The sequence below is a fragment of the Falco peregrinus genome, chromosome 3, assembly GCF_023634155.1.
Source record: "Falco peregrinus isolate bFalPer1 chromosome 3, bFalPer1.pri, whole genome shotgun sequence".
Lineage (NCBI taxonomy): Eukaryota > Metazoa > Chordata > Aves > Falconiformes > Falconidae > Falco > Falco peregrinus.
In genome coordinates, this window is record NC_073723.1 from 40343829 (window position 1) to 40363970 (window position 20142).

The 20142-nt window shown below is 38.4% G+C and overlaps 1 protein-coding gene across 2 annotated transcripts in view; it reads right to left on the reverse strand.

The window, feature by feature from the left end:
• Nucleotides 1-5099: 5099 nt before the first annotated feature.
• The window catches only part of PI15 (peptidase inhibitor 15), a 29294-nt gene continuing 14251 nt past the window's right edge, over nt 5100-20142 (reverse strand). For both annotated transcript variants that reach the window (XM_027792060.2, XM_005229890.3), the window contains exons 3-6: nt 14951-15069; nt 14536-14668; nt 14253-14368; nt 5100-11266 (exon numbers count right to left, since the gene is read on the reverse strand). In XM_027792060.2, the coding sequence (XP_027647861.1) occupies nt 11131-11266; nt 14253-14368; nt 14536-14668; nt 14951-15069 (504 nt within the window). In that variant the 3' untranslated portion in view covers nt 5100-11130. The remainder of the gene's footprint in view (nt 11267-14252; nt 14369-14535; nt 14669-14950; nt 15070-20142) is intronic.

Here is a 20142-nt window from a genome sequence, read left to right on the forward strand (position 1 = left end):
GCATTGTTTATCTGTAGAAAATAAGGACCTTTAATGCAGTTAATTTTCTCCCCAAATCAGATATTTCACTTATTTCGTCCTTTTCAGTTTTAAGACTTTATGGTTTTTGATACATTTGATAAATGTAGCTGTCAGAAAAAAAGTCTACATTTAAAGGAAGCTTCACAGTACGATGTCTTCATTGAACAAAAACTTGAATAAACAGCATGTGCTAAAGCAGACATTTCCGAAGACTCAGAATTATATTTTCCATTTGCTTAGTTCGGTTCAGCTGGCATTTTTGATTCTTCTAACATATTTTCTCCTTTTTGTAACCCCTGTCTATTAAATACCTATACACCTTTTGGAAAAGTGGATAGAGCTTGCAGGTGACTTCAAAGTTCCTTCTCTCTTTATCTGAGGAAAAGTGACACACTTAAAAAGATCTGGAAAAGCAGAAGTCCTCAGCTTAGTAGAGGAGAAATTCAAGCTCCAATGAAATGAACAAAACTTTCACTGACTTCAAAGCATTGCTGTTTGACTCTGTAGCTATGTCTATACAGCAGAGCATGCACCTAAATAACAGTATTTAAGAGGAGAGTTTCCCAGAAGGTACCACTACGTGGGGCTCTGTGAAGCTGTTATTAGCATCCAACAGACACTGAGATACCAACTCAGGAGAAGAAAAAGGAACAAACAAACAAACCAAACAATCACCAAAAAAAAAAAAAAAAAAAAAAGAAAGAAAGAAAAGAAAAAGTGATCTCTTGCAACCAGCAGGGACAAACTTGTCAAATATTAAGATGATCCAATGACATCGATACCCACAGAAAATGAGTGACAGGCTGTAAAGATGACATAATAGAGAGATAATGTCTGAGGTTAAGTAGGCTGGGGGAGAAGGGAATTATCGGCAACAAAAGTTGCAATGATCACCATTCCCTTCTGGGAAACACCTGAACAAAAGAATGGCATAAAGGTAAAAGGAAATTAGAATACCTTATATGAAGGAATAAAAATCTGAAAAGAACCAAGAAGGTTAAAATCTATGTATATACCAAAGATTGCAGACTACAGTTAAAACATTTTTTTTTTTTTTACATGGAAAGATAATAAATGGATACAAATAAAAAGTAAGGTAGTCAAAAAAGTTAGCTTCGATTTTTCCTGAAACACTTCTCACAACTTTTTCAGAGAAGCAAGTAGTAGAAGATAAGTGGATACAATTGAGGTTGAGATTATTCCCACAAAAGAGTAGATCAGTTGCATAGCTGGGTGAATAAATAATGGAAATTATTGAAACTTTAATGGAACATGGATGAAGAGCTTTTATTTTTTAATAAAAACATGTCATTCCATTGATCTTATGAAGAAATTTCACGCTTTGGAAAGAAGAGAAGCAAAACATAAGGAAACTGACACCGTTTTCAAGGAGTGGAGGATCTTCCACTGTTGTGCCTCATCCCGTAAGGCTGTGCCACAATCTGGGTACCCATGACAAGTGCCTTCATCATAAACTGAGTTTCCAAAGGTGCTAGATAGGGTCCCAGGAGTGGAACAGATATTTCCCACCTATGGGTCTTGAGTTGTGATACAGCTTGAAAGGTATTACATTCAGACCTTTTTCTAGAGCTTTGTCATACAATCATGAAGGCTACTTTCGTGTGAAAGTTTCATGGTATGGCTCTGGAAGGAAGTGAAACATAATCTGGAGATGAAAACACCACACCATCATCATGAGGTCCACCTGCAGGGCCCACGTGGCCTTAATCAGCAAGGAAACAAAAGTATTCTGGGACCACCAAAGACATCCTCTGGGTTTGAGCCACTCTTGGAGCATCCCATGCCCCAGCTCACTGAACTATACTGTTCCCAAGCATTACATTTTCATATACAGCTCCAGGTGATGACACTGGTGTTAATAGATAAAATAGATACTCACTAAAACCCAGAGTGTTTATTTTTGCTTATGGACATACTTAGAATAATCAAACAGATACGTAAAAGAGGAGTATTTTCCACTACCTGTGAGGGGAAAAATCCTTCAGGAGATGGCTAATGCCAAATATTTTTCCATGTCTGATATATCAGCAGGATTTTGGCATTGCCCATAGGAAAATAGACCACATGTCTATGCACATTCAAAACACCCATAGGGAGACACTTTTTTTGCAGACTGCCATCTCAGTTATTTTTGGCACATATGTTTTTCACTGGAAAATAGAAAATGTTGGTGGTGTACAGCATACTAAACAGAAAGTACACTTTTTTCTGGGGAGGAGTGAAGAAGAGAATGACTAGAAGCTCATGCAGCTATGCAAAGAGCTGTAGATTTTCAGAAAATCTAAAAAAGTATAACCACCAATTCTGTGTAATGAAAATGGCAGACATGGGGAGAAATTTATATAGCAAGATCTGCAGGTAGATCACAGTAAGTATGAAGAATTCATGACCTCCAATCCAGTAAAAAAGGAAGAAATACAAACTCTTTGAAGAATGATGCAGAAAAAGTGGTGCCAAAATGAAATCCAACATAAAGCAGCAAGCCAAGGGTCCTACAATGCCTAAACGGACACAGGGATATTGCAAGTTTAGAGAAGACAAAATGGAATACATCCCTCTCTCTGTGCTCTGTTCTACACTGTAGTACAACAATACGGTCAAAATCTGCCATGGCTGCTAATAACTGAATTTCAGTAAGTTGTTACAGACAAGACTTTGGATGTGATGGATGGAAAAAACTCACATCATTATGCAAAGTCCTTGTTGGTTGAAACTACCGTCACCTCAGTGTGGCCAATGTCTCCAAAAACTGCAAAACAGTACTGTGAGGCTGTAGCTGCAGATGTATGGACTGCAAAATGAGCAAGACCTTAGACAGTTTTGGGTTTACAGACATACTTTCAAACTTTTTTTGACAAAAAATGCAGTGGAGCAAGTCCACTACTAGATTTCAGAGGCAAAATCAAATAAACTTGTCTTCTCTGAGATGAAAAGGGGATTCAAAATGATGGAGCTAGAGAGCTCAGGATGAAATCCCACAGAAAGCGAAAAAAAGCTATAAGTACTGCCAGGTTGAGAAAATATATTCTTAACCTATTATCTGTTAAGGAGAACTCTTTATATTATTTTCCATTAGTTGTTTTCATGATGTTGCTGTAAAGACCTGTCATATGTGTAATGAATGCTACTACTATAATGGTCCCCCAGTCAAACATAAAGGACTGTGTTAAAGACATATGAAAAGGCTACCAAGTAATATTCAGGTTATTGTGTTACTAACATGAAAGAAAACAAGCATAAAAAAAAAATTGAAAGTCAAAGAATGTCAAATTAATGTCTCTGATGTCAAAGTCACTGGGGACTTGGAGAATTAGAGATTAAGACAAACCCAAACACTTGGTGTAACTGGGCTCTAAGGCACTGTGTGATTTCATGAGAAGGGAGCTGTCTGCCTCTGTCCTAGGTAGTAAATGGGTGGGATGCCACACTGCCTGTCTGCAGATATATGGCGTTGTCACCCTGTGACTGTATACCCTGTTGGCATAGTAGCCATCTTCTCAAAAAAAACAAAGAACATTGAATCTCCTAGTTTATATGAGAGGTTCCCAGACTGAAATAACCACCGTGCTACTACATGAAAGCACTCCAAACCATGGTACTACTGTAACAAGTGGCCTTGCTGCCTCCTGACGGCAGTGGTGCCATTCCTCCTGTTGCAGTCACAGTTTAGAGCACCTTGTGCCATGCCTGAGCCGTGGACTTTGTGACTGCTTTGAAGCTCCCACACCTGAGATCACACACCCCAACTACATCCACTCTCCGTATCAGGGTGAGTTACATACACATCAGCTCCTCCATGTCCTGGTTTCTGCAGGTGAAAAATCAAGGTGTGAAGGGCTGATGGAAACCATGATTAGAAAACTGTGAGACTAAGACAGGGAACTAGTAGAAATCTGCAGTGGTCAGTTCTGTTTCAGTCTCAGATCCAGATAAAAGGGCAATAGAGAGAAAATGGAAAAAAAATACAGTGGATTTATGTACCTTAGCATTGTCTTTCAAAAAACTGCAGACCAATTCATAGGTCAAGAGAAAGGAGAGAAGCAAGACAGGAAGAGAGAAATCAAGTCCATCCAGAAGTGAGAAATTAGGCAAAACCATTGTTCTTTTTGTTGTAGTCCAAACAGGACTGGGCTCAGATCAGGGAGAGATGAGCAACAACACTGAATATTGTTGGCCAGCTACTGACATTTGCCATAATCCTATTACAATTGCCCAGAGGGTACCAACAGCTTGGGCTGTATTTATTCATAATTACACATAATATTAAACCCAAATTTCAGTGGATTTCTACATCACAAACAGGTGTGATAAAAAGCATACAATGTCATTAATCAAAAAAGAGCATACTAGAGAAAATGCATTTTGGCATTCTGAAAGAATCTGCTCTTTCTTCTATTATTTCCCATATTCTGTGAGATTGTGTCCTTCCAGCTGAATCTGTAAATTAATGATGCATAAAATAACTTTGTGTCATGCTGAATTATAAAAGAAAGGGGTTTTGTGGTGTCCAGCTTGTGAAGGATGAACCGAAGGAACCAGGGATTTTCACAGAGTTTGAATAGCTTTTGTGACACCAACTATTATTTTATATATGCCTTCTTCCTCCTTCTCCCTTTCCCTCATGATTTACTCAGGTACTGAAAAATTACCTTTTCCTGACTGCAGCATGGTTCCTTCCATGGAAGAGAACATGACCAAATTGACAATGGTACCTCCCCAATTTTCTGTGGATATCTCCTTTGGTCACAGTTCAGATTTTTCTTCTTGGCCAGAGGCACATAAGAAAACATCCCCTGACCACTAATTTTGATGAAGAGTTTAGGTGCTCAATACTAAAAGGTAGGCTCCTTCCTATCCATACAGGTAGATACACAAAGACAGATTCCAAGTACATAATGGAGCCCAGGTGTAAGGCATATGCACTTGTATAAAGATATTCAAACTGAACTGAAATTCAGTTTAGATATGTCTTTTACTATCTCCCTGAAAATTTGCCTCCTTCAGGGAGCAAATCAACAAAAGAAACAACAAAAGAATCCTCAAAAGAACATCAGGTGTAAATACTGATAATTTTACTTATTTATTTAAATGCACAGATGTTACAAAATAGATCAAAGTGATGTACACTTCTTTATAGTTTCATAGCATTAGAAGTTGAAACAGGAATACAAATTTATATCTCAGGTATAACATGTATATAGCATCATATGAAAGAATTGTTATACTGAAAAGTCCACTGCAAGACGTGTTACACAACAAGCTTTCTTCTCTGAAGAACAAGATACAACCCCACCCACACAATTTTCAAAAAGATCTAAACAAGAAATGATGAAAATATATAATGAGGGGAGGGAAAGGATGTTTCACTGTATAAACACTGAACTTTTTTTTTTTTTTTTTGGCTTGGGTTCAGATAGAAAGCATAGAAATGTCATCATTTCCAATCCTCAACATCTTCAGTCCTCAAAAATATCTTTCCTTATTGCATATGAAAATAAAGCAACTGTCGATGGTTTACTTCTTAAATGAACCCTGCCTTTAAGCACCATTTCAATTATGTAAGAGCACCCTACATGAAACAAAGCTGTTTAACCCCTCAGAGCTATTAGATTCCAATATTACCATTCACTCCTAAGGAACAAGTTTATTAACTTAAATATTGCATCTAAGATAATTCCTGACTTACATGATGATCTACTGAAGCTGTAAGGAGCTTGCAGCATGATGTGATTTAAATAGTGATTGCTGTTGTGAGCTAAACATATAACCTGCGGGATATTCCCTCTCTTCTGCTCTTGGCCAAGAAACCCCCGAGCATAATTTACAAGGATTGTCAGTACAAGGGATTTTTAAAGAATTTGCAACCTGATTGCCAAATGGTAAGCTGCCAAAATCTTTTTGCACTCTGAATTTTGTCTTTTGGTGGAAGACAAAGAGATAACACTGAATTGCAACCATTTCAGTCTGGTTTTCTCACACTTCACTCTCAGGGAAGATCAGAAGAATGGGGATAACTATCAAAAGTTTATGTCTGTTCCACTGACTTGTGTGAATTTAAAAATTCATTGTCTTGTAATACGAACAAAAAAATCTTCTCTAACAGAAAATAACTAATCTTGAGGGAAACTCAGTAAATGAAGGTTCAGCTGCAAGAGAGTCTTGAAATTACCTATAGTAACCTTGGGGTTTTTTTTTCTTTTATTGAATTAACCAGGTGGGTCGTTGCTATTTTTGTCTTGATTTTCAATTTATTTTCTTTTGAAAGAAAGCATTTTGAGAAGGCTGTGGCTACTTCAGAAGTTCAGTGTTCTCCTTATGAATCCAAATGGGAAATTTTGTGCACTTTGAGGCCATCAGACCAATTATGGTCTGACAACCAAACCATACAAATTTTCTGTTTTGCAGTTTTAAAAAGCACCATAAAAATGCTGCGTGCTTGGATTCTATGAGATCTTCATTCTAGAAGAGAAAAGCAACTTTTTTTTTTTCTTGAAAACTTAGGAATATTGGTCAAATTTCAACAGTAATTTGGGCCTTTAAAACTCCTGTTTCTTTAGGGATAGTTTAGGAATTTAGTATCTGAGTAATGAGGATTCCCACTCTCTTCTTTTTAAGAACTATATCTGATTTACACCTCTAAAAACTCTTCTGACATCTGAATACCTCCGTTTTACCTCATACTCATAAAACTTTGTATGATGGGTAACCAACAGCCAATACAACTCTGGTTGAGTTCTGTACTTACAAAGCATGTAAAACTAAGGAATAGAGAAGTTACACAGCGGACCTCATTTCTCAAATAAAACAATTTCATGTGTCTTTAAAATAAAGGCCAAAAATTTTAAGGGAAACAAACTAAATTTGTGTGTGTGTGTATTTTTGAAAAATCCTTAAACTTTGTGGCTTCCTATGAAATCAAACCAACATACTGGTATTCTCAACCACAAGAGGGCATCCATGTCTGCAACCTGGTCCTTGCAGATAATACATAAACATGTAGAACTAACTACCTATCTATTCATGTATCTAGAGACTTAGAAATGGATACAGATACAGATATATTTCTATCTGTTAGATCCCAGCTGTGGTATAGCGCACTTTTGCTCTGGGAGGTTTCTTCTTTCAGAGCCCCATGGTATTTCCCAGTGTTGTCAAGGGACAGCACATTTAGTCTAATTTTGCTGTCCATAAAGCTCTCATGGAATCTAACTTTCTCACTTACGCAAAAGTTAAAAGTTATGTTAAATCTCCCATGGTTTTCACTGAGGCTTGATCCAACTCAACCCCAATTCAGAGGGGAGCGAGGTGATCTCAGAGAAGAGATCCCAAGGATAATTGTGCGAGGTCAAGCCCAGGTTTTCTGAAGTCATGTATTACCCCAGAGAGAGGATCTGCGATCACTAAAACCTGCTCAGCATCAATCTGAACTCATGACTGTCAGAGGTCTTACTCTCCCCATAATTTGTTCCACAGTCACTTCACTGTTGTGATGACGGGAGGGTGCTGTTTGTTTTGGGTTTGAACTGGAATACATTTTCCTCTCTGATGCACAGAAGACTCTCATTATAGCCTGAAACAACCATAAAAAGGAACTTTGAAAGCAAATCTGGCCCAGTGGTTAATTATATGCTTAGCTGAAAAAGATCTCACAAAAACTGGAGTGTATATGGTAATATTGGAAGTATACCTCATCTTCCACAAAAAATAATCAATAACTTCAGCACCAGAACATAGAGGCTAGCACCAAAAGGTATCAACTGCTACCCATCATCTTCGACGTATAATGAGGCAAAAAATCACAAGCAGATACTATGAACAGCCGCACTCAAGAACTAATGGTATCAGTTACTTCATTTTTACTCTTATGCCTCTCACATTACTTTGACAAAAAAATTCTAGCCTTATTTTAGTTTGTGTATACTTTCGTAATTTTATATTTAGAACAGAAGTCTGAGCTAATTTCTCTGTCTTTAAAGGCACACCATGCTGCTCTGAAGGAATTAGTACAAATCTTAAAGGCTATCAGAATAACAACTGGGGGTAGTTTGCCTCGGCATAGCCTTGAACTCATCAAGAATTCTCCTCGGCATGTATCAGAGCAGATATGCTGCCAAAGACATCTGAAGTCTTCCACACATTTCAGTACTTTTGTTCTAGCAGCACTCGGTGTCAGGTAATCAGTCAGGCAGAACCAACACAGGCAATCAAAGCACAGCTTTACTGGCTTCATCATTACCTGGCCCAAGAGAATGAGATGAGAGAAACTGGGGCGATTCAAATAGGCAACACAGAACGGCCTTCAGTAAACTACTTATTAAACAAAGTGGAAGGGCAAATTCCATGTGGTAATCAAGTATCTGATGAGCTGTAATCCTCTCTGTTCAGTGAAAAATACTCAACTGAGCTTGAGTGCTTGTGGCTGGTTTTATCAGGAGCTGCTCGTATGAAATAGCTTATACCCAGATCACTTTTTGCTGCTGTCAGTTACAGTGTGATTACAATACTTAATCCCTAGCACCATTATGGGATGTTGTTAAGAAACCTGCATACCTGTTTGTTAAAAGCAAAGTTTTCTATATCCACAGAAAACAAAATATTCCACAAAATCAAGGTATTTGTAGCAATTTAAAAAGTAACAGATACGATAACATATATACCCGTTATAAAAATTTCAGCTGAATTAAAGAATTATAAATTAATTTACAATGTCTAGTCCTGTTTGGAAAGTGTACCATACAACATACAAGTTGCAAGTTCCAAAGTGCATAGTCATTTATTGCTAGACCTACTGTTGTAGGTTCCACGGTTTGACCTGAACTTTTGCTTATGCTCTGCTTCCTATCTGGTATTAAAAAATATAAAATGAAAAAAAATTACTGAAAATGGCTAGATGCACTGTTTTAACTGTGCTGTCTTGACCTCTAGAGAAGATTTCTTATGCAGAACAAAAACCAAAAAAGTATGTCACATGCATCTCTGTCAAAAACTGAGCTGGCTGAGGGCTAGCAACATACCTAGTTTTTTCTCACTGAATGCTTTCAGTGTGTACAAAGATGATGCAAAGAGGTTGTGTTTCACTCTCAAAACAGGACTGGATTTTACTCAGCGAAAGTGTTTGACTGATTGAGCACTGTCCAAGTCCCTTTGAAACCAAAAGGAAAACCATTTATATTGTAACTGTTAGGATAAAAGTTAGGAGAATATTACAAACGTTGTTCTTTTAAAACATGGACACATTTAAGACAATATACTTGTCTAGTTATTGTCCTGTCAGATGCAGAAGTGTCACTAACCAGAAATGTGTGAAGAGTCATAGATCCATTGCTGATGTTCTCTGAGGGATCACATTATGGACAGATGGAGAGGGGCTGCTAAGTTTCATGCTTTATGCTGTAAAGCCCGTGGCATGTGTCTCACTATGCTGCGCACACACACCCCATCCCCACCCACCCCCAGCTATTTTGCCGGAGAAAAGGCATAACTAATGCAAAGAATTCAAACTGATCTTTTTTTTTTTTATATCACCAATATGATACTTCATATTTTGGTAACAGACTGTCTCAAACACCCTCAAAAGAAATGAATTAGTGACTTAAAGACACACATATGTAGTACTAGTGCAATTATCCTCTGTTGCTCTGCTTGCTCTACTCAGTATTGCTTTTCAAAGTTCATAAATTTCAGAGGTCTAAATGTAGCAGTGCAAGCAGACTAAACATGTATATTTAAAGTGGAGTACATTCTGCCCCGTAATATAAAGCCAAAACTCGAGGCTATTTCAGTGATGTAGTAGTTGTGGCAGACATTCTGTTTCCTCATTTTTATAATCTGTTTTTCAAGAAAAATACCTGTATAATATTCTAGCTCAAAGTGTAGGGGCTCGTTATAAATGTTCTAGTAAGCACCCATAAGGCATTCAGGTTTTGGCAGGGAAGGTATAATAAACAGATTTGGTTCTAATTAATCCATAGAGATATTTTTAGGAAACAGTGCAATATATTTTAAAGGGCCCTACCAATTGCTTTAGACATTGGGAATTTTTGTATCAAATCTGCATGAAGTGCTAAAGTTGCCTGATGTCTTTTATTTGGAAATCCTCTTATCTACTTTTAGGTCTGATCTTACCTTGAAAGTTTCACCTGGCTGAGTTTCAGTCAGGGGGATAACTCATAAACTGGCAAACTTGTAGTGTAAAAACCAGTATGGATGTCATGTATTGATGTCACTTATGTTGCTTTGTAGCAATGTATTTCTTTGCCTTCTTGTACAAGTATAAATATACTGCTGCAAAGCACCATTATACCATTATGGCTGCGTTCAGATACATGGAAGGTAGAGCTAGACTGTGCTATTATACCAGCATATTCAAAATGATGCAGCTTTCTGTATCTAGACAAGACTTCAGGCATGTAAGTTAACAGCCACTGCATCTTGGCCAGTGTGGTTCCTCATTCTCTCTTAATTCTCCTGTCTGCACACAGGCATCATTGATGATAGCAGCAGCCGTGTGCTGAACTCTTGAAACACCATAAACAAATTGATGTTGTGCATGAGGTAGGTAATATCCTGCAGTTTCTCTTGCACATATGTTTTCCTTTGCTCAGAGTCCCATTGACATTGCAGGTGAAAGCACAGGTGGAAATGGAAGGAACCATTTGGAGTGTGAGGACAATTTGTTGCTTTGCACATCACACTCCATTTTTAAAGCACAGTATTAATCAATGACCCTTCTCTTTCTGGAGCTATTATCTTTAAAAGGAAGTCACATTTTATCTTCTAATGTGCTTTTAATAGAACCTAATCTTCAGGAAGCTAGACTTGCAAAGGTGAAAATTAGTTTGATCTCCTATAAAAAAATGTTAATCTAAAAGGGTTAATGTGAATCTTAAATCCCAAAGTGTTAAAACCAAATTATACTATACTTTGAAAGCTAATTATACAAAAGCATACAAAAAGAAAACATCAGAGTATTATTACAATATCTCTATATATAAAATATGTGCAAAATTCAATATACAAGCTTCTTGTTACTCATCCATGTTTGTTTGGGTTTTGGTGGGTTTTTTTCAAAATAATGTAAAACTTAACTTATTTAAACCAGTATAAGTAGTTTGATGTTACTCCTGGGAAACAAAGATTGTCGGTACAAGAACCTCCATAGCTTGGAGGACAAGCCGAACATGGGACTCCTACTTTATATGGTGCTTCTCCAATCCAATTCCCCCTGAAAATAAAAAAGGAAAAAGAATGCTTAGTAATTTCAGAAAGGAAGAAAAAAAAATAATTAACCATACGTGACTAAAGTTTATGTCTTCACTGATATCCTATAAATGCCCTGTTACTGAAAACATACATTACCATATTCCTGTAGATTACTGACAAACATTGATCCGCAGATTCCAAAAAACAGCAGGAGAATGACCATGTCACCTCAGGCCAGCGGCCCATTCCATCTCCTTTAGTTTCTGTGCTGAAGTCCCAGTCTTCTTGCTTTTGCTACAGCAAGTGATTTTTGATTCATCGAGCCTGGGACTTTTTTACTAGAGGGCTATGTTTATGAGAAATTAAGCATTGGTGTAAGGTTTTCCTTGAGCATTTTTTTTTCCTGGCAGTTATCTTAAATAAGCTTAGGTTTGGAAAGTAGAAAAACAAACTGAGCAAAATCTTATTCTTCTGTTGCACTACTCTAGACCCACATTTTCAAGCTCTGAGGCTGAATTCATGGTTAGAGAAAGGGGAAGATAAAAACGTTTGCACCAGTACTGTATTAAAAAGAACTGGGCATTTTTAGGGGTGTCATAGATGTTAATGAGAGGAGAAGGTGGGCTCCTATCTGGTGAATACAGCTGTGTAATAGAGCCCAGGGGGAAAGGGGTACCAGTCTGGAGAGTGATCATGTGAAAAAAGGTAACTCTGAAAGATCCAGGAACATCTGAAAAACACATCCAGACTTCTAGGTGCTTATATAAACCCCAGGCTTTTACTGATTCATGTAACACTAGTGATGTAGGCAGAAAGAAAGTTAAAATTAGATTTTTATTTAAATGTTATGTCTCACTGAGCAGAGAAATTTCTCTAGTTTGCATGTGACGTGGTATAGCGGTGAGTAATGCAATTATTTATGAAACATTTTCTCATCCCACACCTCCCAGCCAATAACATTGGATCAAAAGCCCTGGTCTGGGCTGTGCCTTAGAAGACAGTAGGAATCTCTCAAATACTTCGCTCATTTCTATATCTTTTCCAAATGGGTACAGCAGACTGAGTGCTCAGGAAATACATTTAGTTTGATAACAGATATGGAAATCCAGAAAGAGTTTGCTGAAAGCCGATTTCTGCTTAATTTTCTACACAACACATGGCTGATTTGTGTGAATCTGTTACATAGGGACAAGGCATTTCTAAACTTTGTTATTACCCTCAACTTTTTTTTCCCTAATTTCAGAAGCATAGATATTTTCCAGCATTACAGCATAGCATCAGTGAAAAGGAGTTCTAAATCCTAAATCTTTGCCAAACACCAATCTTAGCACCTCAGGTCAGTGCTCTAATATTCACCCCCTTCTTTAGGGGCATTTCTGATGTGCTAGTTACTCAGAAGGAGTAACTAGCCTTTATGGATTAGCAAAGAGACTTCTACATGGGTGCCCAAGGACTCTAAGCCCAATGTCCTTAACTCAAATAATTCTTAGGAATATAAACTTAAGCCAGGCAAGACCACTCAGTATCCTCTATGTGACTGCACAGTAAGTAGATGTGAAAATCCAATTCTATGACCTACAAATCAAAGGTCTACTCAAAATCTCATCCAGAGAAGCAGCTTGTAACTCCAGGCTTTGCTTTGCTGTTTGAGAAACAGTGGGGGGTTTAGATCCAGAAAATATAGAATGTCATTAATTCATTGTTAACTGATACATAAACAATGCATCCGTTTTCAGTAATGCCTAATGTATAAAATCATTCTTTTCCTATATATGAACACGAGAGATGTATTCTTGGAAGTTTATAATTTTATTTTATTTTTTCAGGAGATATATGAAAAATAATATGTGGGTTTCTCTTATAAACTTTTATTTCACTTTGTCCATGTTAGGGAGCTAAAAGTCAGATACATTTTTTGCCGCCTGATCTTTGCTCCCTCACGTTCATTTCTTACCATCCTTTTCCAGTAGATACTAAAGACAAAAAGACAGATAAATCTTGATTTCCAAAGGTGTATTTTTCCCCAAGTCAGTTGTCTTACTAAATCCTATATTTTTTTAAGTTGCAAGGTCTTTAAAATTCTTTTACTCATGTAACAGCTAGAGTAATGACATATTCTTTACCACAGATGGACCTGTGCCACTGATAGTTTATGGAAAACATGTTCAATTAATTATACTTAGATTCCTATACAGAACTATGGCTTTGTCTAATACAGTCAGAGAAACCAGACATTTACCCTGCTCATGCTGCTTTTGCAGCACTGGTCCAAACCAGACCTTAAATTGAAGCTCTCCCAGAGCCACACTTTATTGATTCATTCTGCACCCTGATGTAAGCTCGAGATGATATCTAGGAAATGCTGGCAGAAAATTAATTTCTTCATTTCAACATAATACAGATCTCTGCAAAGCTACCTGATATAGGGCCACCTATGGGTGCTTATGGTCTGTACTTTGAAGGACCCAAATACAGAAGGCAAGATGAGATTTGTAGACACTGAGCTTAGGTAGATGGACTTTGTGGGAAACCTATGCTATGGATGCCCTTATGCAGCATGGTCATAAGCAAAGGTATCTTGTGGGCAGCAACATGCGTTCATAGTAAATCAAGGGCTTGATCTACAGTGGGATGGCTTACCTGAGGAAGTCTAGCTCACCGTGAGTTTATATAAGAGCAAAGAAATAAGGAACTAAGTAAATTGGAGTCAACACAAAGGCAGAAAACGAGAAGAATTATAATAACAATAATAACAACAATAACAGTTTTAGGGTTTGTTCCACACACATCAAGTTACTGCCTTTTCTTCTTTGTACACCAAAGTCATGCATTTTCTGTATTTTCAGATGTAAAGTTAGAATGAAGGAGCAGCCCACAGAAAAAGCACAAATAGAGGCCAAGCTGCAGAAAAAGGAGTAAGCAGTCCTATGAGAGGACCAAAACATGCATGAAGTATAAAAATAAATAATGAAGTAAAAAAATAAAAATATTAAAAGAAAGCAACTCACTTTGGGGCATAGTTGCATACCAAGTAAACAGCTCGTCGCCAAACAGATCCCCAGACGTTCATATTGTGGCATGTGTGGATTGCGCAGCCTATACGATTGGAAGTGGCCCAAACCATCTGAATAAATATTTATTATTGGTGAAGTCCAAATTGAAAAGAAATATAAGTATATATATATATATATATATGTACACATTTATTTGAGAGAGAGAGATATAAATACATCACAGAAAAGTCCAGTTTTGCACGGTAGGTTTTGAATAGAAGAATGTAATTTATATAACCTGTGTGTAATGGGTGCACATGGGTCCGTAACATCGCATGGGGCACCTGGGGTTGCAATCTTGAGGATAAGGGAAAGCATAATCCTTCACCTCATCATACCATGGCTTGACCAGCTGGAGAATAGATCGATACCTGGGTTTATTTGAAATACAGAAAGAAAAACATGTCATTTTAGATTTAGGCATTTTGGAACTTTCTGCTGCTAATCCCTTTGATGCAAGTCACCTAAATACACCTTTCTTCATGCATTACTAGGGGCACAGTATTAAGCAATAATACTCTTAAGCTAAATGAACATAGATGGATATGAATTATTACTATAATACTGGATGACACTTGCATCAGTCTAAGACCTGGATCTCAAAGGCTGTTTGAAGGCTTACAAAATAACTGTTTTGTAGGGTGTGTGCCTACCTTCCAGTTCTTACAGAGAGGTTCTGGCCCAAGAATCTCAGTAAGTAGGAAGGTCCATGGTCCCAAATGCAAGTAGCAGCCCAAGCCTCTGCAGATTTCGCAAGAGTTTCATCCCAAACCTGACAAAATAAAATATCCTTAGCAGCAAAACAGAAAAAGAAATAGCAATCACAGTGCAAGAACACAAGAAACAAGTATCTTAAGTCACAAATACACTATCATAACACAGAGCTGTAACTAGGCAGAGAGCTCTTGAATTCAGAAAACTGTGGGGCAGCATGGACAGGATCTAGCAGGATTTGCCCTATCCCTGGAACAAATTCCAGCCCATATTATCAGAGGAAGCCAAGTATTCAGATCTCTCCCTTTTTTTCTGGAACAGCCCTTTACTGAACAGGCATTCTCCTACCATTTTCCCTTCTGCGTTGATGAGATCCATGTGTGAAGAGGAGTGAAACATTGGATGGGACTCAGAAGGTTAAAGTGAAGGAGAGGCACACAGGGAAGAACAATCCAACACAGGTATTACGTACCCCACAAAACCCCAACACTTTTGAAATAGGATCTCAAGAGTATCCATAGCCAGAGAGAGACTGTATGTGGCAGCTTTTTATATTTGAGGCCACAAGGTCAAGAAAAGGGATTCCACAAAGGCAAAGACTACAGATAGTTTCCAGGTACGGTATGAGTTTCACCACTTTATTCTGCATGGGAGCTAACGTTGCTCCCTGCCTGGAATAAAAAGATAACAGCTTCTCTGTAAGAAGAGACCATTTTACTTGTTAAGTTCTCCAATGATAGGAACATGGCAAGTGAACTTAAATACTGTCTCCTTTATATGCTTTGTCTGCTCACTTACATACTTGATTTCTAATTCGGCTGTTTTCTCCACAGCAAACAGGTTTGCCTCAGTGATAACGGAGATATCAGCAATAGAACCTACTGCACCACCGGAGCTCCAGATAAAGAATATCTATCTCACCGTTGTATTACAAGTATGTACAAATCCTAGTATATCTTGGTGCTTAAGTGATACCCAAGCAGGCTGTATATCCTGGAAGTAGATGCACATTTTGAATACCCTCAGTGGAGTGTTCTGCTGCAGGACAGCTTTAGTGAATTGCAGGTAGAAAGGCAGGAACAGAATACAGTAAAATTGTCCACCCAGCCCATTGCAGCGTATTAAACACAAACCCAAACTCATAAATCTTGAGTGGCTATGAAATAAAGAATATGCTCTCTGAGGCATGAAATAAGAAGCAAAGTCAGAAATAAACTTATCAAAGGATAAGGTGGCCAACATGACAAATATTTTATGTACTATGAGCTAATACTGATTTCTAACACTGAATTCATAGTTTTAATTTTGCAAACTTGCAGAGTGAAAAGACTGGACTAGGTCAGTAATCCATGCCCTGGCTTTGTCTGGTAGCTTGTGAAATGTGTTACAGCGAAAAGGACAAAAACTAGTAAATTTCATGAAACTGCTATATCACTGAACCAAGCTTTTGCTGCTAACACGGAGTGGGTGAGGCACATCCTAGACTGAACCCGGAGCAGCACAACAGAGATCAATACGAACCCTTGACACAAACGATCTTCACTCAAGCAGAACCACCTTAGGGAAAGTTAAGATGGATAGTGCTTAAAGCAGAGCAGATTTACTTTACACCTGTTCATAAAAGGTCCCAGAACAATGTCAAAGCAAATTACCAGTAAAAGGACAAAACAGACAAGTGTTAGGAAGAAGTATGCTAACGAGGAATGGTCTTCAAGCCAGGGCACACTTGGACTTCAGCTCTGAAAAAATGAAGGGAGTTTCTCAGGGGAACTAGGGATAAGTCTGTAACTTGGGAAGAGAAGGCTAAACTGGAGCACTAGGGTACAAGAGAAGGAACCCAGGATTGCTATGGCACCATCCAAAACCCAGGAAATGCTCCAGGGCCCAAGGGGAAGAAAACTGCGTACAGACATTTCTTCTGCTTTGTACCTCTGCCGACGTTGACTAGCTGCATGTGGATGGTGTACAAAAGAACCTTTACAATCTCTGCGGCACATCAGTGGTTCCCAAAAGAGGGCTTCAAGAGTGGGCAACAGTAAGTGCGAGCATAAAAGTGTGCCTGGGGAGTGTTCCTGAGAGGTTGGGCCACGGCTGGCATCTGGAGCCTGCCCAGACCCAGGGGAACAGCAGCACATGGATCCAGCGTGTGGGTCCAAACACAGCTGCCTGGTGTGCATCCATTAGGGGCAGCTCCTCCAGGACTGTGACACCCCATAAACACCCTCCTTTGCTGGGATTAATCATGCTTCTGGCACGACTGCTCCCTGCCAGGAGGCTGCACATAAGGTTTGCATGCTTGCTCCCAATTGACTTGGCTGCAGTCCCACAATATCTAAATGTGTACTGTATTTGCACAAATAGCACTGAGCTCCTGATTTCCACCCAGCATATTTTCGTGTACTAAACTGCCTCGCAAAATAGCACGTTAGGTGTTTGAAAGCAATGTGAAGACTGGATTAGGTTTTCACTATTCATGTCCTCTAAACTAGGCACGGCTCCCCTACCGTGGACAGTGAGAACATTGCTATTTCACTTTCATGGCTCCTCAGCTTCATTTTCACTTCTTGGGAATCATCTGCAGTATTTGGTTGGTAAAGTGTCAGGGGGTTGTTTCGAACTCATTTAAAAAGTTGTGGGTTTGGCAGGTAAGCATTACTGTGATACATAGTGCGTTCTGCTTTCCATTATCTTTTCACTCTTGACCACTTTCTGGACATGGGAAAGATTTGGCAAACATAAAAAAAGAGAGAGAAAGAGAGAAAGAAAATAACCACTGAATAAGAAATAAGGTAGAGGGGAGCATGTGCAGCATCTTTTAATTCCCTCCATTCCTTCCTTAGCAGGCTGGTGGAAAGCCTTTGTACAGGGTCCCCTCCTGCTATGTAAATAATTTGTATTCCATGGGAAAAGATGAAGTACTTTACCCTCCTTATTTTGTTTTAATTTACCAGAAGAAAAAGTGGTCTCAGTCCCTCTAGGACTAGCTCTAGATCATCTCCATGAGAAAAGGCAAATAATTAATATAGACTGAAGCAGAAAAAATATCTCATAATGACTTACAATCTTCTAAACTGTACGAGACTGTACTGTTAGTTCACCCCTTTCAAAAGAAGTCTGACTCGGAGTCCACACTTGGTTTAACTTGTATCTCAGCTCAGTCCCCTGGTTTGGGCATGTGAGAGTACAGTGCAAAGACATTTAGATATTTGAATCCATGATGCTTCATTGTTGTACATAGATAATAAGCATATAAAGAAATAGAAAAATATCCTAGAAAGAGAAAGTGAAGTTAACTTGAAAGCCAGGCCAGTTTCCGTATGAGGAGAAATTAAAAAGCTTGTGGTAATTAGCAAAGACTTTACAAAAACAGTGTGATAAACAAAATGATAAAATCTGAAATTATGGCCAGTCCTAACATGTTAGGGAAAGCTGCCTGACATGGACACAAAATTGCAAAAGAGAAAAAGAAGAAAGATTTGCATACTCAGTGGGTCAAGATCCAAGGAGGTGATTCATCCTCAAATGCTATCATGCAAAGTCCCAATTGACCTGGCTGCAGTCCCACAATAAACTATGCTCAGTCTCTCCCTGGGGACAGCAAATCTTCATTTTCTAGGTTTGTTAGTAGTTGGGGAAGCAGTCACCTTCCTTCCACCCACTATAAAGACCCCACCCCAAACTCTCCAGAGTTTGGTCCAGCATGGAAACCCTCCCCACTCCTCAGCTGGGTCTGACCGAGCCGTGACAGAGTTAAAGCATCTCACCACACATCCACTGGCAACTTGAAGCGAACATCCTTTGGCCAATTTATTTTTCTTTCCTAAGCCAAAGCTTATTTTCCTAGAAAGCTGTCTGACTGTGCTCTCTGCATTGCTCCCTGCAAAACTATACTACACTTGAAAATTGTCAAGCAGATCAAACACAGGGAACAAGCCACTGCTGCTACACGGGGAGTTTCAACACCAGAGACCACTTTGTGAGGCAGCTCTGGGGTGTTCTCTGCACTCACACAGCACACGCTGGTTGAAATTTAGGATTAAAATCTTAGCATCAATAAAGTTAGCAGGAATTTTGCCAGTGAGGCCAGAATTTCACCCAAGATGGGTTTTTTGTTTGTTTCACTAGGCAAACAAATATTAACATAAATTCTTTTATTCTCATAAGGTATAATGAGCAACAGAGTGTAAAGCAAAATCTCTTTAACGTTGAATGATATTTCTTGAAGCCCAAAAAGTGAGCTTCTTTCCCCAAGAGAAGCCTTTTAGTGTTGTGGGTCACAGTTTCCTCATACCCTCCCTTTCTATAGCTGTTCCTATAGCTGTCTCTTGGTTGTTCTTAGATAATTTATACGTAGAAGGGATGGAGTTGTCCTTTTCTTTTCTGAAATAGGTGGTCCTGGTCACAACTACTCACTTAGAAATTAAAATGGTGGTGAAGCTGAATAAATATTATGATGAAGAAAAAGAAGAGAAGCAACTACAATATCACAAAGATCTGTCCACATTTGTTGAAAAGTAATTGGCTGTTCCCTTCCTACACTGATAGCTATGCTTTAATTTGAGGAATGGTGCATATAACCATTTTTAACTACAATTTGAACTTAAAAACACAGTTGTTCTGCTCATTCTCATTACAGCCAGAATTATACTCCTAATACCAATTGCTTAAATGGAGTAGCTTTCTCTTGACAGCATGCTCAAACATGTCTTAGGGGGCAAACCCTGCTGCAGAACAGGGGGTAAAGCTGAAAGCAACAAGGCATTTCAGATAGCAACCGTACTACTATATCTGTAGGTAGAAAACATTGAACAAGTTTACCAAAACCAATTAAACGGAGCACTCTTAATACAATTCACATTTTCTTACTTCAAACTTTCTAAAGGGCTGTTGTATGTCTGTTGTATTATTGGAACCATACTGCTACCCTGGATACATTTACCGTGTGGTAATTTTACTTGAAAAGTAAAGTTTCATATTCCTAGTTTTAAATGCATTACTGCAACATCTAGTAGAACAGTCTGAACATGCAAACTTTGCTGAGAACATCTGTGAATGGTGAATATATGAAGTCATGGTTAAATTACACTGACTAAAACAGAGCAGGGATTCAAAGCAGTGTTCTCACAATCTA